The 22,218-nt window shown below is 41.6% G+C and overlaps 1 protein-coding gene across 4 annotated transcripts in view; it reads left to right on the top strand.

The window, feature by feature from the left end:
- LOC109906962 (FYVE, RhoGEF and PH domain-containing protein 3) overlaps window positions 1–21,984 on the top strand; it is a 92,211-nt gene extending 70,227 nt beyond the window's left edge. For 3 of the 4 annotated variants that reach the window (XM_031793939.1, XM_031793941.1, XM_031793940.1), the window contains 14 exons: window positions 1,573–1,709; window positions 3,821–3,977; window positions 4,119–4,257; window positions 5,720–5,778; window positions 6,432–6,578; window positions 6,714–6,818; window positions 6,951–7,030; window positions 7,178–7,208; window positions 8,555–8,659; window positions 9,487–9,540; window positions 10,282–10,377; window positions 10,527–10,661; window positions 12,241–12,381; window positions 19,877–21,960. In XM_031793939.1, the coding sequence (XP_031649799.1) occupies window positions 1,573–1,709; window positions 3,821–3,977; window positions 4,119–4,257; window positions 5,720–5,778; window positions 6,432–6,578; window positions 6,714–6,818; window positions 6,951–7,030; window positions 7,178–7,208; window positions 8,555–8,659; window positions 9,487–9,540; window positions 10,282–10,377; window positions 10,527–10,661; window positions 12,241–12,381; window positions 19,877–20,122 (1,632 nt within the window). In that variant the 3' untranslated portion in view covers window positions 20,123–21,960. Of the gene's footprint in view, window positions 1–1,572; window positions 1,710–3,820; window positions 3,978–4,118; window positions 4,258–5,719; window positions 5,779–6,431; window positions 6,579–6,713; window positions 6,819–6,950; window positions 7,031–7,177; window positions 7,209–8,554; window positions 8,660–9,486; window positions 9,541–10,281; window positions 10,378–10,526; window positions 10,662–12,240; window positions 12,382–19,876 lie in introns of all 4 variants that reach the window. The other variant, XM_031793938.1, reaches the window with a different exon arrangement.
- The last annotated feature ends 234 nt before the right edge of the window (window positions 21,985–22,218 follow it).

Raw genomic sequence — 22,218 nt, 5'->3', positions numbered from 1 at the left:
AACATATATAACATTTCTGCAACATTGACGGTCCCCAAGAACACAATAGTCTTCATCATTCTTAAATGGAAGAAGTTTGGAACCACCAACTCTTCCTAGAGCTGGCCGCCCGACCAAACTGAGAAATCGTGGGAGAAGGTTGACCAAGAACCCGATGGTCACTCTGACAGAGCTCCAGAGTTCCTCTGTGGAGATGGGAGAACCTTCCAGAAGGACAACCATCTCTGCAGCACTCCACCAATCAGGCCTTTATGGTAGACGGAAGACACTCCTCAGTAAAAGGCACATGACAGCCCGCTAGGGGTTTGCCCGAAAGGCACCTAAAGGACTCTCAAAATGTTCAATGTTCGTTTCATCAGAGCAGAGAATCTTGCTTCTCAGGTCTGATGAAACAAACATTGAACTTTTTGGCCTGAATGCCAAGCGTCACATCTGGAGGAAACATGGCACCATCCCTACAGTGAAGCCTAGTGGTGGCAGCATTCTGTGGGGGTTTTCAGCTGTAGGGACTGGGTGACTAGTCAGGATCAAGGGAAAGATGAACGGAGCAAAGTACAGAGAGATTCTTGATGATGAAAACCTGTTTTAGAGCACTCAGGACCTCAGACTGGGGTGAAGGTTCACCTTCCAACAGATCAACAACCCTAAGCACGCAGCCAAGACAACACAGGAGTGGCTTCGGGACAAGTCTCTGAATGTCCTTGAGTGGCCCAGCCAGAGCCCGGACTTGAACCCGATCGGACATCTCTGGAGAGACCGGAAAATAGTTGGGCAGCTACGCTCCCAATCCAACCTGACGAGCTTGAGAGGATCTGCAGGGAAGAATGGGAGAAACTCCCCAAATACAGGTGTATCAAGCTTGAAGCGTCATACCCAAGACGACTCCATGGCTGTAATCGCTGCCAAAGGTGCTTCAACAAAGTTCTGAGTAAATGGTCTGAATGCTTATGTAAATGTGATATTTTAGTTTTGTATTTTTTATACATTTGCAAACATTTATAAAAATCTTGTTTTTCTTTGTCATTATTGGGGGTGTAGATTTATGAGGGGAAAACACTATTTAATCAATTTTAGAATAAGGCTGTAACGTAAAAAAATAGTGAAAAAGTCAAGGGGTCTGAATACTTTCCGAATTCACTGTCCTTAATGAAGGCCTACTCCTCCCATATTAGGCCATATTCATATTGTTTTATATCTGGAGTGAGATATCCATATTTGTTGTTGAAGTTGACCATCAATTACATGACTACAGATAAAAGGATATGTGCTGGCACAGACAGTAGGCTAATCTCAGAGCTGCTTCCTGTTTTTGTCAAGCCTCTGCTCCCTCACATTGGTCCTGTTTGTCACGGAAACTCAGGTGCACGCAGGCCTGTGGTTGGGTGACTGACAGGGAGGTGAAAGGTCACGGACCTGATGATGACAGACAGATCTAACCATCATACACATCCCCCTATAAAAAAAGATTATTCGATCAAGGAGCCCATGGTTTGTTAAATCGTTTATAGTAATGTAGTTAGTAATGTTACTGTGTGTTTGATATAATTTCTACCATTGTTCTCCTGTTTGTAGGTATTTTGCACTAAGCTGACTGAAGCTGGAATCCCTCAGGACGTGATAACGGGGATCTTCTCCAACATCTCCTCCATCTACTGCTTCCACCACAAGTTCCTGCTCCCTGAGCTCAAGACACGCATCACTGGAGAATGGTGAGGAGACCAGGGACAATGTTGTAATAGTGTTTCCTTAACGTTATATGGTTCTATTAGCAAATCAAATCAAATGTTATTTATCACATGCACGGTAGACCTTCCACAGTACAACGAGTCCTATACAACGAGTCCTATATCAACATAACCTGAAAGGCTGCTCAGCAAGGAAGAAGCCACCGCTCCAAAACCGCCATAAAAAAGCACATGGGGACAAATATCATACTTTTTGGAGAAATGTCCTCTGTTCTGATGAAACAAAAATATAACTGTTTGTCCATAATGACCATTGTTATGTTTGGAGAAAAAAGGGGAGGCTTGTAAGCCGAAGAACACCAGCCCAACTGTGAAGCACAGTTGGCAGCATCATGTTGTGGGGGTGCTTTGCTGCAGGAGGGACAGGTGCACTTCACAAAATAGATGGCATCATGAGGAAAATGATGTGGATATATTGAAGCAACATCTCAAGACATCAGTCAGGAAGTTAAAGCTTGGTCGCAAATGTGTCTACCCAATTGAACAGTAACATCAAGCATACTTCCAAATGTGTGGCAAAATGGTTAAAGAACAACAAAGTCAAGGTATTGGAGTGGCCATCACAAAGCCCTGACCTTAATCCTATAGAAAGTTTGTTGGCAGAACTGAAAAAGCGTGTGCGAGCAAGGAGGCCTACAAACCTGACTCCGTTACACCAGCTCTGTCAGGGGGAATGGCCAAAATTCACCCAACTTATTGTTGGAAGTTTGTAGAAGGCTACCGGAAAAGTTTGACCCAAGTTAAACAATTTAAAGGCAATGCTACCAAAAACTAATTGAGTGTATGTAAACTTCTGACCCACTGGGAATGTGATGAAAGAAAAAAAGCTGAAATAAGTCTTTCTCTCTACTATTATTCACATTCTTAAAATAAAGTTGTGATCCTAGCTGACCTAAAACAGGGAGTTTTTACTAGGATTAAATGTCAATATATATATATATACACAGTTGAAGTCGGAAGTTTACATACACCTTAGCCAAAGGCACTGCATCGCAGTGCTATCTGTGCCACTAGAGATTCTGGGTTCGAGTCCAGGCTCTGTCGCAGCCTGCCGCGACCAGGAGACCCATGGGGTGGCGCGCAATTGGCCCAGCGTCGTCCGGCTTAGGGGAGGTTTTGGCCGGCAGGGATGTTCTTGTCCCATCGCGCACTAGTGACTCCTGTGGTTGGTTGGGTGCAATGCACGCTGACATGGTCGCCAAGTGTACAGTGTTTCCTCCAACATGTTGATGCGGCTGGCTTCCAGGTTAAGCGGGCATTGTGTCAAGAAGCAGTGTGGCTTGGCTGGGTTGTGTTTCGGAGGACGCATGGCTCTTGACCTTCACCTCTCCTGAGTCTGTACGGGAGTTGCAGTGATGGGACAAGACTGTAACTACCAATTGGGGAGAAAAAGGGCTAAAAAAATATGAAAATGAAAACGTAACACAATAAAATAACATTTGATTAATTGTTCAGCAGTCTTGTGGCTTGGGGGTAGAAGCTGTTAAGGAGCCTTTTGGACCTGATCAAGACTGTGCAGTAGGATGCAAAATCTTCTACAAACAACACCTATGTGATATTGGGTTTCTGCTTAGATACTTCTCTCTCTCACGTGCTCTCTCTTCTCTTCTCTCTCATTACTGAATGGTGATAATTCTGCAATGGTCAGTATGTGTTTTGGCTGTAGAACTCTGACAGCTGGGTTGCAGTTGGTGGTGGTGGTGGGGGGGGGGGGGGGGGGGGGGCTGGTAGAATGGGGGCATTATCCGACCTGTCTTCATCTGCTGGGAGTAAATTTACCAAAAGTGTGTGTGCCAACGCTAGTCTCTCTGTCTAGAGATTACTTTTTCATAGAAATGATGTAGAGGGATTCCACCTGTCGCCTTCTGCGCACATTAAGCAGTAAATGTACTGAAGGTTACTCTTTCTGTGAATTCCATATTGTAATTTTGCATTGAATGGAATGTGTACTGCAGGTATACTCTAAGTTCAGAGTACAGTACAACAATAGACATGGAAATCTACCATGAGTGTTTAAAAACGCTTTTTTTAGAGAGTTTTAAGCCCTATGGGCGGGTGTGTGTTCTGTGTGTTAGGGATTCAAACCCACGTATTGGAGACATCCTCCAGAAGCTGGCTCCATTTATGAAGATGTACGGAGAGTACGTGAAGAACTTTGACCGTGCTATGGACCTGGTCAACACCTGGAGCCAGCGGTCATCACAGTTCAAGAGTGTGGTCCAGAACATACAAGTAGGTGGCATCTCCCACAGAATCAATGTGTATATATGGTAATGTATGCTGTTGTGATCTGTGAATTGAAGTGTGCTGTACCTACAGTATGTTTACAGTACTGTATGCGTAACTGTGTTGCTGTGTGTTCTATCCCTACAGAAGCAGGATGTGTGTGGGAACCTGACTCTCCAGCACCACATGTTGGAGCCTGTGCAGAGGATTCCACGCTACGAACTCCTGCTCAAGGACTATCTAAAGAAACTGCCCGATGATGCACTGGACAGGAAGGACACGGAGAGTATGTTTGTCTGCCCGTCCGTCCGTCTGTTTGTCTGTACCCACACACTGCTCACCCACTCATTACCTGTCTGTCTGTCTGTCTGTCTGTCTGTCTGTCTGTCTGTCTGTCTGTCTGTCTGTCTGTCTGTCTGTCTGTCTGTCTGTCTGTCTGTCTGTCTGTCTGTCTGTCTGTCTGTCTGTCTGTCTGTCTGTCTGTCTGTCTGTCTGTCTGTCTGTCTGTCTGTCTGTCTGTCTGTCTGTCTGTCTGTCTGTCTGTCTGTCTGTCTGTCTGTCTGTCTGTCTGTCTGTCTGTCTGTCTGTCTGTCTGTCTGTGTCTGTGTCTGTGTCTGTGTCTGTGTCTGTGTCTGTCTGTACCTACACACTGCTCACCCACTCATTGTCTGTCTGTCTGTACCTACACACTGCTCACCCACTCATTACCTGTCTGTCTGTCTGTTTGTCCCTCAGTAACCTTCATAAACTAGGAGCCATACTAGCCACTCTACAAGCTCCATGTCTTGTGACCTTACCATAACATTGTACTGTACCTGTTTGAAGTAATGTCTAGGTAAAGCCTGCATAATCCGCCGCGGTGTGTCAGGACTCTCCTATGACTGGTCATGTAGAGGGGAACGTCAGCTCTGTTTATGTGGTTCATGACTTTAATGCAGTGTGTGTTGATGTGTGTGTGTTTAATGTAGAATGTGTGTCTCTGATGTTGGGTAACGTACATGGTAGGAGAGGTCTTACCACTCTCCCTGGCTGTGTAACACAAACATGTCCCTCACTACCCTTCCTAAACTAGGACCCATACTAGCCACTCTACAAGCTAGTGTGGTAATTTACAGTTGGCCCACAGTCTGATGATGCACAGGCTGGCTGCAGTGAAAGGTTGGACACTGACCCATTTGTCACAGTATTCAATTCAATTCAATTACTAGGAGTCGTATATATACAATGAGGATACAAAACATTAGGAACACCTGCTCTTTCCATGACATAGACTGACCAGGTGAAAGCTATGATCCCTTATTGATGTTGTTATTCAAAGGGTGGATGGGCAAGACAAAATATTTAGGTGCCTTTGAACGGGGTATGGTAGTAGGTGCCAGGGGTGCCGGTTTGAGTGTCTCAAGAACTGCAACGCTGCTGGGTTTTTCACGCTAAACAGTTTCCCGCATGAATCAAGAATGGTCAACCACCAAAAGTACATCCAGCCAACTTGACACAAATGTGGGACGCTTTGGAGTCGGCATGGGCCAAGCTTTGGAGTCAACATCCTTGTGGAGCGCTTTCAACGCCTTGTAAGAGTCTGCGCCCCAATGAATTGAGGCTGTTCTGAGGGCAAAAGGGGGGGTGCAACTCCTAATGTTTTATGCACTTAGTGTATGAACAGTGAGTGTTTCAAGTGTGTAGGGCTGATGCATGGTTATGTAGAGTTGCTGCAGACAGGTGTAACACTGTCTGTGTGTGTTTTATAGAAGCACTGGAGCTCATATCCACAGCAGCCAACCACTCCAATGCTGCCATCAGGAAAATGGTAAGATGATGTTTTTTTCCTGCTTGGAGCCCTCTCTCCCCTCTCTGTTCCCTCCATCTGTGAATCTCTCTGACATACTTCTCCTACTTTTCATGGTTTTCACGATGGTGATGTTGACGTTCACAAAAGTGTGGGGAAGAGGGAGAGAGTTTTGATTGATTGATTTTATTTGACCATTTAAAAACACAATACAACCACAAACGTGGATACAATGCACTTAAAACATGTGTTGATGATTTCAAAAATTGCAATAAACATCACATGGCCTGAATAATGAAACGACTGTGCAAAGACCCAAACACAACACATTTGAATAGTTCCCCAGATGACAGTGGTTACTCTCCTTGAGAATAACTAGCCAGCAAGCGTCCTTCACTGTCCAAACTGTGTTGGATGCGACGACTTGCTGGGAGGGAGGGTGCTTCAGTGCAGACAGGAAGCTGCCGTTTCCTGCCACTAGTTTCACAGCCTGCAGAAGAGTGAATTCTGTCTCTATGACACACACACACCCACAGTCACACTTCTGCCCTCTGGTGTGACTTATCGTGTCTTATTCTGTCTCAACAGTTTTACTTCCCCTGACTTAAATGAATGTATAATTTTGCTCTGTATGTGTGTGTTTCACATTGTTCCATATCCTTGGTGTTCCTCAGGAGAAGATGAACAAACTGCTGCAGGTCTATGAGAGACTGGGGGGAGAGGAGGACATTGTGAACCCAGCCAATGAGCTCATCAAAGAAGGACACATCAAGAAGATGTCTGCCAAGAATGGGACGGCCCAAGACCGATACCTCTACCTGGTGAGTGGCAGAAGGAGTTGGAATGAAGAGAATGTGTAGGAATGGGACTACATCAAAGTGTGTGTGTGTATTCATGTGTCTATTTACTGTGTATTCTCATCCGTTGTCCCTTCTCTCTGTGTGTCCGTGATGCAGTTCAACAACATGGTGCTGTACTGCGTTCCCAAGCTGAGGCTGATGGGGCAGAAGTTCAGTGTGAGAGAGAGGATCGACATCGCTGGGATGGAGGTCAGGAAAGAGGTAACGGAAGCCACTCATCTTCTCTTCTCCTGCTCCTAATTTCCTTCTATTCTGAATGGGTGACGCGTAGAAGGGCCATTGCTCTTGAGTATCTCAGAGGTAAAGTGGTACTGTTCTCCTCTGCGGCTTCAGGTGCAAGAGAACGTGAAGCAGAACCTCCCTCACACGTTTGCCATCATCGGCAAGCAGCGCTCACTAGAGCTACAGGCCAGGTAAGAACTATGGAGCAATTACATCGGAGAACTGTAGAACTGTGCCTTTTTTTTGTAACAGAAACACAACATTGCAGGCACAGCGGGAACTCATAGAAGTATTAATAGCTAGAGGGCTGTTGTTGAAACATTCCCTCTGTTTTTCAGGACGGCTGAGGAAAAGGAAGACTGGATACAGGTCAGGAATACCAGACCAACACTAACATGAAATGTTTTTTTTTATAAGGGATTTGTGTATTAGGAACCGTATTCGTGTTACTGCGTCTTTCCTCCACACTGCCATACTGAGTTGGGAAATTGTTTCCTCTCGTTAAGCTGCTCATTAAAGCTCATTTAGCCCATTACAGCTAACTAAAGCTGGTTAAAAGGGCTCGTAGGCTGGAGGGGAGGAGTGTGTGCCAGGCAGGGGGTCTGGGAGTGTGTGGAAAGGAGTGGAAGGGCCCTTCGGCATTCTGAAGGACACAGAGGAACGTGTGGTGTCTCAAGACTTTGGAAAGGGCTGCACAAAGATTGTGCATACACAGTCTATTATTCACACATTAATACAGTGCTCACTACACACACAGACATACACACACCCCCACACACTCTGTTAGAGGCCAGTCTCTGACACAGACCACTAGGCTGGATCAGAGGTCCCTGATACATTTGTCCCTCTGATGTCATGGCTGATGTCATCTCTGTATAACAGGGTCAGTCCAGACGACAACAATGTCGCTCTCTTTGTTCTCCTCTCCTCTCTTTGTATTTGTATTTATTATGGATCCTCATTAGCTGCTGCCAAAGCAGCAGCTACTCTTCCTGGGGTCCAGCAAAATGAAGGCAGTTTATACCATTTTTAAACATTAGAATACATTCACAGATTTCCCAACACAATGTGTGACCTCAGGCCCCTACTCCACCACTACCACATATCTACATGACTAAATCTATGTGTATGTATAGTGCGTATGTTATCGTGTGTGTGTGTGTTGCTTCACAGTCCCCGCTGTTCCATAAGGTGTTTTTTAATCTGTTTTTTTAAAGTCAAATTTTACTGCTTGCATCAGTTACTTGATATGGAATAGAGTTGCATGTAGTTATGGCTCTATGTAGTACTGTGTGCCTCCCATAGTCTGTTCTGTGTGCCAGTAGTTTAGACAGACAGCTCGGTACATTCAACATGTCAATACCTCTCATAAATAAAAGTAGTGATGAAGTCAATCTCTCCTCCACTTTCAGCCAGGAGAGACTGACATGCATATTATTAATATTAGCTGTCTTTAACTCAGACAGGCAGAGGCCCTCTCTCGCCCTGTCTCTCCCTCTGTCTCTCTCCCTCTGTCTCTGTCTGTCTCTCTCCTAAGGGGCTGTAGATTGTTGTAGAATTTCTCCCATTGTAAAATCTGTGACTTCACTGCCTCTTCACTTTTACGGTAAAACCAGTTAAGAATATTTTAACGGTCTGAAACTGTTAACGGCTTATCTCCTTCTCTCCCCTCCACCTTCTCCTGTTTCCCGCTCCCCCATCCCTTCCACTTGCAGGTGATCCTGGCCACCATAGAGAAGCACAAGCAGAACAGTGAGACCTTTAACAAAGCCTTCAATAGCTCCCTCTCCAGGGACGAAGACCACCTGCCAGACTCACCGGTCAGTCAGTCTGTCTGTGTTTCTTTCTTTTCTCTCTGTCAAGCCATGCGTTAACCATCTCTATGCACGTATATATCAATAAGAAATCACTATGGCTTTGTCAGAAAGTGTGTCACTGTCAGGTCTTTGTCTGACAAAGCACCTATCCTCACACAACACGCACGCACACACACACACACACACACACACACACACACACACACACACACACACACACACACACACACACACACACACACACACACACACACACACACACACACACAGCCGTGTGTGTCACGTGTCCCTCACTGCAGACACTGATAGACACACAAAGAAGCTCTTACTTAACTCACACATACACACACAAACACACAAACATGTATACTTATGAAGGAGCTCTTTATTCCGTTGCACACCCACACAAACGAACACACACACTGTCAGGGTCTGTCTTTAGTTCCCCGGCACTCTCTCATGACCTAATAGGGGAAGCCCTCATGCACACTGTACAAAAATCTCTTCTGAATCTCCACTGACCCACTTTGGGCTGGCTGGACCTGGACACAGGCCAAAAGTAGGAACACGTGCCAGGCCTATTGTCTGTCTCTGGGGCATGGCTGCCATCTAGTGGGGACAAACACACACAGCAGCTTTAGGTAATATTCAGAGGTTGATGGTCCCATTCTCTGGCAATGTGTGAGAGAGCTTTGTTAGTGATATGTTGACACCTGAAATGAAGTGCTAGCCATGTAATAACACTGGATGTACTTTCAATGTAACTCATACATCTCTCCCAGGGTTAAATATGTCACTCTGATCAGGTATTCATGTTCTTCTCTTCTCAGGGTCCCTGGAGCAGCACATCCGTAGACTCAGACAGTGAAAGACTGCAAGAAAGGGTATGTGTCAAACGTCCTAACACAATGCATTTCCTCAGGCTCTATTGCCTGATGCTGTTGTGTTACTGACTCTGCTTTCGATTTGAAGAGCATGTATCTTTCTTTGCTACAGCATGAATGGCATCGCCCCCACATAGTAATAGAAACCATACAATGGGCAATATAATGTGAATACATTGTACCACGAATGACTGAGTTCATAACAAGAAGTACATTGATCTCTCCTATTCTAAAGCCTGGATGTCTGTCTGTGTTTGAGGTAGCAAGACAATGGTAGTGGATCTATAATCCACACAGTAGGCTGCAGAGAGGTATAAATAGCAAGTTGTCTTCTCTATGGGGATAGCATCACTAGCTCACTCTCTAGTAGCGGTGGGGGGTGGCTGTGGAGAGATGAGACACGATCAGGGGGTGAATTTCACACTCCCTACCACAATGCAAATGTGCTAAACGGCTGGTGGGGCTATCTATGCCCCAGTCTGAGAGAGCAGAGGGAGGGGCTTCTATTTTCACTTTTCGTTTATAGAGGAAGATGTTGGGAGTGGGAGAGAAAGAATAGGGTAGATAACAGAGAGAGTGGGGAAATGGCAAGATAGAGAGAGAAAGGGCCCTCATAGTCTCCTTCATCCAACTATTTCAGGGCAGGGTTACTTAGGTAACACCAAGATGTATTGAGACAAGATGACCTTGTGATTGGACAGATCTTGATATATTGTTTGTATGTGTTTCTCTGTTTTCCAGAAAAGTTCCAAGAAGAAGGAAAAGGAGACATGTAAAGGCTGCAACGAGAGCTTCAACTTTACAAAGCGCAAGCACCACTGCAAAGCCTGTGGAGCGGTGAGCACAGAGAGGGAGAGGAGGTTGGGGGCTGGAACAGTTAGTGCCAGGATGCTGCATTTTCATCAGTTGATGTCCTGTATAATTGATTTTCAGTTGTCTAAATATTTTTTCTCTCTTCCTCTTTCACTCTTCCCCTCCCTCTGCAGGCCATCTGTGGTAAATGCTCTAAGATGTTGGAGAATAAGACGTGTCGTGTGTGTCCCGAGTGCTTCGAGACTAGCCAGGGCCCTGAGGGGCCTGCAGGGGCCCCAGTAGAGCTGAAGAGGAAAGCTACAGCCGAGGTGAGGACCGACTCTCAGCTTATACTATAGAAAAGAGTAGAATATAACTTAATAAAAAAAAAAAAATCCATCCAGAGACTTCCTTTTGGCTTCCCCTCACAAACATAAGACAATCAAACATCATACTTATTGTATAATGCACAGTGTTGTTGAGATGCTAGCATTGACAGGCTGCACAGAGTGGACTCCCAGCAGAGCAGGTCTGAGGAAGGAAGTTGGAGTATGGAGGTTAGCAGCGGGCACACTATCTCAGTTGCAGCCTCTGGAGAGAGCGGCATAAGCACGTTAGTTGCACCAGCATGACAGAGAAGACAGAGCCCAGCCCAGACAGGCCCACAGAGCATCATGCACCTCTATCAATCAAACACACATATTCTTATCTGTGTCAGTTTCAGGCTGTCTAGACAGGTGTTTTTTTATGGGTATTTGGGCCTAAACACACACACACACACACACACTAGAGACATAGTACAGTGGTACACACAGTCTATAGTCTGCACGGCTCAATAAGATCCATCTCTGTGTGTGTACCAGGAGTCAAGGTAAACTAGTGTTCAATAGACTGCTTGTGTAGAGCACAGCGTATAACAGAGACTGGATGAAGCAGATCGTTGTGTCTTAAAGCCTGTAAGCAATCCTGAACAATATCTCTATAATATACTGTAATATCTTTGTTTTATTGCAGTATCATTATCCATGTCTATCAAGCCCAGAGTGCTGCTGTAAAAGAAACTGCTAAGAAACTCGCTCACTCGCTCACTCGCTCACTCACTCACTCACTCACTCACTCACTCACTCACTCACTCACTCACTCACTCACTCACTCACTCACTCACTCACTCACTCACTCACTCACTCACTCACTCACTCACTCACACACACACACACACACACACACACACACACACACACACACACACACACACACACACACACACACACACACACACACACACACACACACACACACACACACACACAGCAATATTAAGTAACCTCTATTTGAGAACATGTACCATGACTAGTTAAGGGGCTTAGTGGAAAGCAGCAGACCCTGCTGAGTAAGTAGTCTCTACACTTCATGCATATGATGCAGCAACTGAGCAGTCTAATCTGTCTGTCTTGGGGTTATACTGTCTCACACGCACAAACTAGATCTTTCACAGTAGCAGTACCATAATGACAGTGATCTGCAGTGGTATTATTTCCCATCAAGGGGGGCTACAGCACCACATCAGTAACAGTGGGGCAGCAGCATGAACACCTGTCCATGTCCAAATCTCCCAATAAATGTTTCCTATATGCTGGACACCAGGTTTGTTATTGTAAGCGAATGTCCCAGACCTTTATCCTCGAGTGCCCCTTAAACGTCCAGGCTGATTATCACTTTCAATTAAAAGTAGAATTGACAGTGAAAGTGAATTCCAATTCCAAACGTTGGTTTGTGCATGGGGAAAGAGCTACTGTAATTGTGTTGAACTATATAATATTATTTGAGTATTGGCACCCACTGCAGTAGATCAACTTTGGGACTGGGCCTTTAACTCTGCCTCCTGTGTGTGTGTCTCTGTCTCTCCAGAAGCAGGTGTCTCTGTCGGGGGACAACTGTCTGCTGTGTGCCCAGCTGCAGGTGCAGGAGAAGGGCAAGAGCTGGACCAAGACCTGGGTGGCCATCACCAAGACTGAACCACTGGTGCTCTACCTGCAGACCAGCGGACAGGTAAGGGTTAAACTCACACACACCTGTGTCTGTCTTTATCTGTGTCTGTGTTCCTGTCTGTCTGTTTATTAGTGTCTTTGTACCGCTGTCTTGTCTAGATCCTGTCTCCATGCCCAGGTCACCTGTATATGTAGGTAGAGGTTTCCCCTAACAACTGACACAGGGTCAGTTATTTTTCATCCCATCAATGATATTTTGTGTGTCAATGTGCTTTACACCTCCTGTACTGTAAAGTCTGTGTCCTTGTCATGTGTGTTCCCACTGTCTGTACTCAGTAGATTTGGGTCAGGGGGATTTGTCTGTCCTCAATCTGACCTCAGATGGAGCTTCTGCTGCTCAGCTGGCTGACTGTCACACTGTTAATACCATGGTGTTATTACTAGATTATTACTCTATTATTACACTGTTATTACCATGTCATTGTTACTCTATTACTACACTGTAATTACCATGGTGATATTACTCATTCTACGCTGTAATTACAATTGTGATATTACTCTTACTACACTGTAATTACCATGGCGTTATTACTCTAATAAACTAATTACCATGGTGTTATTACTCTATTACAATGTAATTACCATGGTGTCATTACGCTAATAAACAAATTACCATGGTGTTATTACTCTATTACAATGTAATTACAATGGTGTCATTACTCTAATAAACAAATTACCATGGTGTTATTATTCTATTTCGCTGTAATTACCATGGTGTTATTACTCTATTTCACTGTAATTACCATGGTGCTATTACTATAATACAATGTAATTGCCATGGTGTTATTACTCCATTACTACACTAATTACCATGGTGTTATTACTCAAATAGACAAATGACCATAGTGATATTACTCTAATAAACAGTAATTATCATGTTGTTATTACTCTAATAATCTGTAATTACCATGGTGTTATTACTCTGTTACATTGTAATTACCATGGTGCTATTACTCTAACAAACCAATTTCCATGGTGGTATTACTCTATTATTACACTGTAATTACCATGGTGTTATTACTCTAGTAAACTGTAATTACCATGGTGGTATTACTCTAATAAACTGTAATTACCGTGGTGTTGTTACTCTGTTATTACACTGTAATTACCATGGTGTAATTCCTTTAATAAACTGTAATTACCATGGTGTTATTACTCTAATAAACTGTAATTACCATGGCGTTATTAAACTAATTACCATGGTGATATTACTCTATTACTACACTAATTACCATGGTGTTATTACTCTAATAAACTGTAATTACCATGGTGTTATTAAACAAATTACCATGGTGATATTACTCTATTATTACACTAATTACAATGGTGTTATTACTCTAATAAACTGCAATTGCCATGGTGTTATTACTCTAATAAGCTGTAATTACAACGGCATTATTCCTCTGCTACATTGCAATTACCATGGTGTTATTACTCTATTATTATGCTTATTTTCATGGTGTTATTACTCTAATAAACTGCATTTACCATGTTGTTATTACTCTATTATTATGCTAATTGCCATGGTGTTATTACTCTAATAAACTAATTACAGTGATGGTGTTACTCTAATTACCATGGCGGTATTACTCTATTATTACACTCTAATTGTCATGGTGTTATTTCTTGAAAAATCTTCAATTACCATTGTGTTATTACTCTAGTCCACTGTAATTACCATGGTGTTGTTACTCTGTTATTACAGTGTAATTACCATCCCGATATTACTCTGTTATTACACTAATTACCATGGTGTTATTCCTCTAATAAACTGTAATTACCATGGTGTTATTAAACAAATGACCATGGTGGTATTACTCTAATAACCCAATTAACATGGTGGAATTACTCTAATAAACGAATTACCAAGGTATTATTACTCTATTATTAGACTAATTACCATGTTGTTATTACTCCATTACACTGTAATTACCATGCTGTTATTACGCTAATAAACTGTAATTACCATGGCGTTATTACTTGAATAAACTGTAATTACCATGGTGTTATTACTCTGTTATTACACTGTAATATCCATGGTGGTATTGATCTGTTATTACACTGCAATTATCATTGTGTTATTACTCGAAAAATCTGTAATTAGCATGGTGTTATAACTCTATTTTAACACTAATTACCATGGTGTTATTACTCTTGTTTTACAATAATTACAATGTGTTATTTCTCTAGTAAACTGTAGTTACCGTGGGGTTATTACTCTAATAAACTAATTACAATGTGTTATTACTCTAAAAAATGGAAATTACCATGGTGTTATTACTCTATTATTACGCTAATGGCCATGGTGTTATTACTCTAAAACTAATTACCATGATGGTCTTATTCTAATTTCCATGGTGGTATTACTCATTTATTACACCGTAATTGTCATGGTGTTATTACTCTGAAAAGCTGTAATTACCATGGTGTTATTACTCTAATAAACTGTAATTACCATGGTGTTGTTACTCTGTTATTACACTGTAATTACCATGGTGTTATTCCTCTAATAAACGGTAATTACCATGATGTTATTACTCTAATAAACTGTAATTACCATAGTGTTATTAAACTATTTACCATGGTGGTATTTCTCTAATAACCCAATTACCATGGTGGTATTTATCTTATAACCCAATTAATATGGGGTTATTAATCTAATAAACAAATTACCATGGTGTTATTAGTTGAGAAAACTGTAATTACCATGGTGTTATTACTCTGTTATTACACCGCAATTACCATGGTGGTATTACTCTGTTATTACACTGCAATTATCATGCTGTTATTACTCGAATAATCTGTAATTAGCATGGTGTTATAACTATTTTTAAACTAATTACCATGATGTTATTACTCTATTACAATAATTACAATGTGTTATTTCTCTAATAAACTGTCGTTACCATGGTTTTATTCCTCTAAAACTAATTACAATGTGTTATTACTCTATTATTAAACTGTAATTACCATGGTGGTATTACTCTGTATTTGACACATTTCCGTGATGCTATTATTGTATTACACTATAATTACCATGGTGTTATTACTGTAATACATTTTAATTACCATGGTGTTATTACTCTACAAACTGTAATTACCATGGTGTTATTACGCTATTAATAAACTAATTACCATGGTGGTGATACTCTAATAACCCAATTAACATGGTGGTATAACTCTAATAAACTGCAATTACCATGGTGTTATTACTCTATTTCACTGTAATTACCATGGTGTTATTACTTGAATAAACTGTAATTACCATGGTGTTATTACTCTGTTATTACACTGCAATTTACCATGGCGTTATTACTCTGTTATTACACTGCAATTATCATGGTGTTATTACTTTAATAATCTGTAATTAGCATGATTGTTATAACTCTATTTTTACACTAATTATCATGGTGTTATCACTCTATTTTTACAATAATTACAATGTGTTATGACTCTAATAAACTGTAGTTAACATGGGGTTATTTCTCTGTTATTAGCCAAATTTCCATGGTGTTAATACTCTATTACACTGTAATTACCATGCTGTTATTACTGTAATAAACTGTAGTTACCATGGTGTTACTACTGTAATAAACTGTAATTACCATGGTGTTATTACTCTAATAAACTGTAATTACCATGGTGTTATTACTCTATTATTACGCTAATTACCATGGTGTTATTGCTCTAATAAACACATTTCCATGGTGGTATTACTCTATTATTACACTGTAATTGTAATGGTGTTATTACTCTAATAAACTGTAATTACTATGGTGTTATTACTCTATTATTAACCTAATTACCATGGTGTTATTACTCTAATAAACAGGGTTAACATGGTGGTATTAATCTAATAAACTGTAATTACCATGGTGTTATTACTCTAATAAACTGTAATTATCATGGTGTTATTACTCAAGTAAACTGTAATTACCATGGCGTTATTACTCTATTATTAAACTTTTTTTGCCATGGTGTTAATACTCTGATAAGCCAATTGACATGGTGGTATTACGCTAATAAACTGTGATTACCATTGTGTCATTACTATATTACACTGTAATTACAATGGTGTTATTACTATAATAAACTGTAATTACCATGGTGTTATGACTCAAATTAACTGTAATTACCATGGTGTTATGACTCTGTTATTACACTGTAATTACCATAGTGTTATTACTCTAAACTGTAATTACCATGACGTTATTACTCTAATAAACTGTAATTACCATGGTGTTATTACTCTAATAAACTATTTACCATAGAGTAATAACAATTATTACACTGTAATTACATGGCGGTATTACTGTAATAAACAGTAATTACCATTGTGTTATTACTCTAATAAACTGTATTTACCATGGTGTTATTACTCTATTATTACACTGTAATTAACATGGTGTTATTACTCTAAGCTGTAATTACCATGGTGTTATAACTCTATTATTACACTGTAATTAACATGGTGTTATTACTCTAAGCTGTAATTACCATGGTGTTATAACTCTATTATTACACTGTAATTACCATGGCGGTATTACTCTATTACATTCTAATTAACATGGTGTTATTACTCTATTACACTGTAATTCTCATAGTGTTATTACTCTATTACACTATAATTATCATGGTGTTACTCTATTACAATAATTACCATGGTGCTATTACTCTGTTACTACCATTGTGTTATTACTCTATTATTACGCTGTAATTACCATGGCGTTATTACTGTTATTACACTGTAATTCCCATAGTGTTATTACTCTATTACTGTAAATATCATGGTGTTACTCTATTACAAGAATTACCATGGTGCTATTACTCTGTTATTACCATTGTGTTATTACTCTATTATTACACTGTAATTACCATGGCGTTATTACTCTATTATTTCACTGTGTGACCAGAGGTGGCACTCTGGGGCCTCTTCTTAAAGGTGGCGGGGACTTGCTAGGTGGAATTTTAACCATTGATGGAATGAAAAATAACTGTTAGGGGAAACCTTCTTCCCTCTCCTCAGGGTGCTTCACCACTGTCCACCACTGTATAGTATAGGTACAGTATGCAGACATAAACGGGGCAGAAAACTAGCGATGGGACGATTGATACCGGAGCGCCAATGCTCCAATGCAGTTTTCAAAGCACTACTGATCCGAAACAATGTACCGATGCTCGTTTCAAAGTAACATTACTTTGACATCAATGACGTATGAAGCTTCGTATGATCACGTGGTTTTTCAATGATTTCGCTGTGGTTCTGGTGCTTTCTTCGATTCCAAGCTGCTTTCAAACACCGACCTCTACTTGACACCCTACTTACAATTTTAGTTAGGATTTGTTTTCATGGAACATTATAGCTGAAAGTTAGATCAGCAGATAGAGAACACTCAGACGACAGGGAATGGGGTCGAATACTGGCAAAGTCATATTATTAAGAATATTGTTTTATGTGAAACCATACTTTCTGCACATTGTTGTGCAAACAATTAGTTTTATTTAGTGAAGTATAAGCTTCTGTCTTAAGCATCCTAAATAATGCCATAGATTTACAGTTTTTGACAGCAAAAAAAATGGAAGTGTGATGGAAGGTTGCGAACCTGTATGGTAACTGATAGTAGGCTACTAAGACCTGCAACTAACCGCCACGCCATAGAGATTTGCTGACTATTGTAGAAAAAACGTCTATTTGAACATAAAACAATGTTTTTCATTGCCGACCAGTAGATGTCACTAATGTGCATTGTGTTAAAAGCTCAACGTAGTGAACCATTTTCCGGCACAATTTGGTAAAAGCCCCAAAAGCTACTGAAAACCAGTCCCTGTAGCCTCTGCCCATTCCGTTTTAGAGACCAAAATCCCAACAAAATCCTGGGATTGTCTCTGCGACAATCCCAGGCAGGCAGAAAGCTGACATCCCCTGGCAAAAGATTAAGATTAATGATTGTTAGATGAGCATTTTTGTATGATTCTATAGAAACTGTGGAAAGATGAGGGGGAGGGGAGGAAGGTTACAGTGCATTCGGAAAGTACTGTATTCAGACACCTTGACTTTTTCCACATTTTGTTATGTTACAGCCTTATTCTAAAATGTATTTAACTGTTTTTTTTCATCATCAATCTACACACAATACCCCATAATGACAAAGCAAAAACAGGTTTTTAGAAATGTATGGAAAAATATATGAAATATTCAGACCCTTTACTCAGTACTTTGTTGAAGCACCTTTGGAAGCGATTAAAGCCTCAAGTCTTCTTAGGTATGACATTACAAGCTTGGCAAACCTATATTCAGTGGTGGCAAAAGTACCCAATTGTCATACTGGAGTAAAAGTAAAGATATCTTAATAGAAAATGACTCAAGTAAAAGTGAAAGTCACCCAGTAAAGTACTACTTGAGTAGAAATCTAAAAGTATTATTGTTTTAAATATACTTATGTATCAAAGTAAATGTAATTACTGAAATATACTGAAAGTATCAAAAGTAAAAATATAAATATTTGATAATTCCTTATATTAAGCAAACCAGACAGCACCGTTTTCTTTAATTTTTAAATGTATCGATAGCCAGGGGCATGCTCCAACAATCAGAGATAATTTGCAAACAAAGCATGTGTTTGGTGAGTCCGCCAGATCAGAGACAGTAGGGATGACCAGTGATGTTATCTTGTGTGAATTAGACAATTTTTCTGTCCTGCTAACCAAATAAAATGTAACAGTACTTTTGAGTATCAGGGAAAATGTATGGAGTAAAAAGTACATTATTTTCTTTAGGAATGTAGTGAAGTAAAAGTTGTAAAAAATATAAATAGTAAAGTAAAGTGCAGATACCCCAAAAGACGACTTAAGTAAAAATACTTGAAAGTAGTTCTTAAAGTAGTTCTTACACCACTGCCTATATTTGGGGAGTTTCTCCTATTCTGCTCTGCAGATCCTCTCAAGTTCTGTCATGTTGGATGGGGAGCGTCTCTGCACAGCTATTTTCAGGTCTCTCCAGAGATGTTCGATCCGGTTCAAGTCCGGGCTCTGGCTGGGCCACTCAAGGACATTCAGAGACTTGTCCCGAAGCCAGTCCTGCGTTGTCTTGGCTGTGTGCTTAGGGTCATTGTCCAGTTGGAAGGTGAACCTTCGCCCCAGTCTGAGGTCCTGAGCGGTCTGGAACAGGTTTTCATCAAGGATCTCATTGCTCCGTTCATCTTCCCCTCGATCCTGACTAGTTTCCCAGTCCCTGCTGCTGAATTTTTTTTTGTTGCTTTGTCAGTATGTGGTATTGTGTGTAGATTGATGAGGAAAATATTTAATTTAATACATTTTAGAAAAAGGCTGTAACGCAATAAAATGAGGAAAAAGTTGTGGGGTCTGAATACTTTCCGAATGCACTGTATGCATGTGACTTATGAAATAAAATCTATCCCCCTGCATTAAAGGAGGGAAAAACTGCACTGTTATGCTTCCTTTTGACTCTGATTGGCATGTTTGTTGTGTCTCTTCAGGACTCTCGCGGGGCACGGGCCATACCCCTTCCGGGGTTTGAGGTGAGCGTGGTAGCGCCATCGGCAACAGAGAAGTCTGAGCTTAAGCACGCGTTCCAGCTGAGTCACTCCCAGCAGGCTTTGCTGTTCAGCGCCCAGGATACAGAAGTCCAGGCCAAGTGGGTGGAGCTTCTTTCTAGAGCCGCCCGCGGGGAAACGCCCACAGACACGCCCTTCAGCCTGACGGAGCACAGGGAAAGCCAATAGGGCGGCTCCACTGAAACCACAGGACCCCCCCATCCCACCTTTCACCCCTCTCCTGTGGACAGAGCACAAGTTACTTGAATTCACTTTTCCTTTGCACTTTTTATTTTCTTTGAAGGTAGTGAAGATTTCCCCCCCTCTGCTGCCACTTCACCCTTTCCTCCACCAGACACACTTTCATTTACACACAGACTTACTCTCTCTTTCATTCGCACACTCTGTCTCTCTCTCTCACACACACACACACACACACACATTACACATACACACCTGTTTCACCAACTCCGCCACCATTGTATGTGTGGTTATGTTATATTTCTCTCAGTGTTCTCTGCAGTTCAAGAAGAACAGAACTCTTTGATTTAATGTTTAGAATTATAGCTGAAGGCATTTATTAAATGGATCCTGTATGATTTTGTAAAAAGGTGAAGTTCCTTGTACATTGTGTGACTGTGAACCATTAACGCCTGTCGGTCTGTCTGTATGTGTGTGTGTGTGTTGCCCCTGTGTTTTATTTCAGTATTCAATGTTAGCGTATTGAACCCCACATGCAGATACCCCCTCTCCCCACCACTGTGGACCCAGTGGCAGCTCAGTAGTGATTGTACAGTGTGTATACTATCGTGTGTCATTAACTAAAATAACTCAATTTTAACTTAAGAGATGTGAACGAACGCTTGTGGCTGGCCACCTGAAGCTCCCACAATCAGCCTCCCAAACTCCTCACACCCCAAACACACCCTACTCCCTTGCTGTGTCCCATTCTTTTAAAAATGGTGTTCTTTCTTTGCTCTCTCTCCTTTGTAAGCCACTTAATCTGACTGGATAGTCGATTCAATATGGTGGATTTTGTTCCTCTTCCACTAGTAGACTGGGTGGAGTTCCTGCCAATGTTCTTTTGACCTGTCCAGTAACTGAAGAGAGGAAGCCACTGTAAAGGATTAGCACAATACTTACCACAGATCTAAGATCAGCTTCCCCTCCCCAAATCACCATGTTGGGAAACAACGCAAAACTGGCCTTAAATCAGTTTCTAAAGACAATGTATAGCTAGTCCCTGGCTCCTGTATGGTCTTGCTCCCTCCCTGCCCTCTCTATCAACTCTGCCCTCAGCGGCCAGGAATATACTCCCACTTCCTGTTTCTACTGCTCACCTGCTCTGCCCCTTCTGGTCACGTGATAGAAACCATATCCACAATACAAGTACTGGCTAAGCTAATTTAAGCTTGATCCAAAAATGTGGTCGGAGGCTTCGTATGGAGGATGTGACGCAATTGCGGAGCCTTCAGAGGCATGCAGAGGCCAAATCAATCTTCCTACCACATCGCAATGCGCCTCTCAAATTTTGTAACAATGCAGAGGGCTCCGTATAGCTCCACATTGACATGATTGGTTGATGGTAGGTGGGGGCGGTACATCCTGTATAAATACAAACTCACTTTCTTGACAACTTCCTTCACAATAGCTCTGCCCTGCTCCGCTAAACGCAAGAAGTATGAAAGCCCTGATGTTCTGCGGAGGCTGCATCGCAGAGGCAGTCACTTTAGATCTCGGATTGACCATGCAAAGCCTTTAAGACAGTGTTTTTTGCCTTGTCCCCCTCTACCCCCCAATCCCCCTGGCACCAGCTTGTAAATAACCAGAGGACTGTTCAGCGGCTCTCTATGTGCATGTATAAACTCACTCATATTTATGTACCGTACTCTGAAAACCCCAGTGCCCCTCTTTCCTCTTTGTCATACTGTAAAGTGAGCAGACTCTGTATTGCGTGTTTTAACCCTGGCTTGTGCACTGTGGACAAGCAGTCAAGCATACCATCAATAAAGAGACGAAAGGCTCACTCAGTGTTATACTGTCCAACATGATCCCTCTAGTGTCCTGTCGGTTTGTGTTCTCTCTCTCTCTCTCTCTCTCTCTCTCTCTCTCTCTCTCTCTCTCTCTCTCTCTCACTCTCTCTCTCTCTCTCACTCTCTCTTTGTCTCCTTCCTCCTATCTCTCTGTAAATGGGTCTCTTTCTTATGTAATTTCCATTCCCCAAGTTGAGGCAATGTTTGATCAAGTATGAATATTGGATCGTATGCTATGTTTGTCAAGTAGCC

The sequence above is a fragment of the Oncorhynchus kisutch genome, linkage group LG17 (genome assembly GCF_002021735.2).
Source record: "Oncorhynchus kisutch isolate 150728-3 linkage group LG17, Okis_V2, whole genome shotgun sequence".
NCBI lineage: Eukaryota > Metazoa > Chordata > Actinopteri > Salmoniformes > Salmonidae > Oncorhynchus > Oncorhynchus kisutch.
Note: the sequence above shows the minus strand (reverse complement) of the source record. Positions and strands in the feature narration are given on the sequence as shown.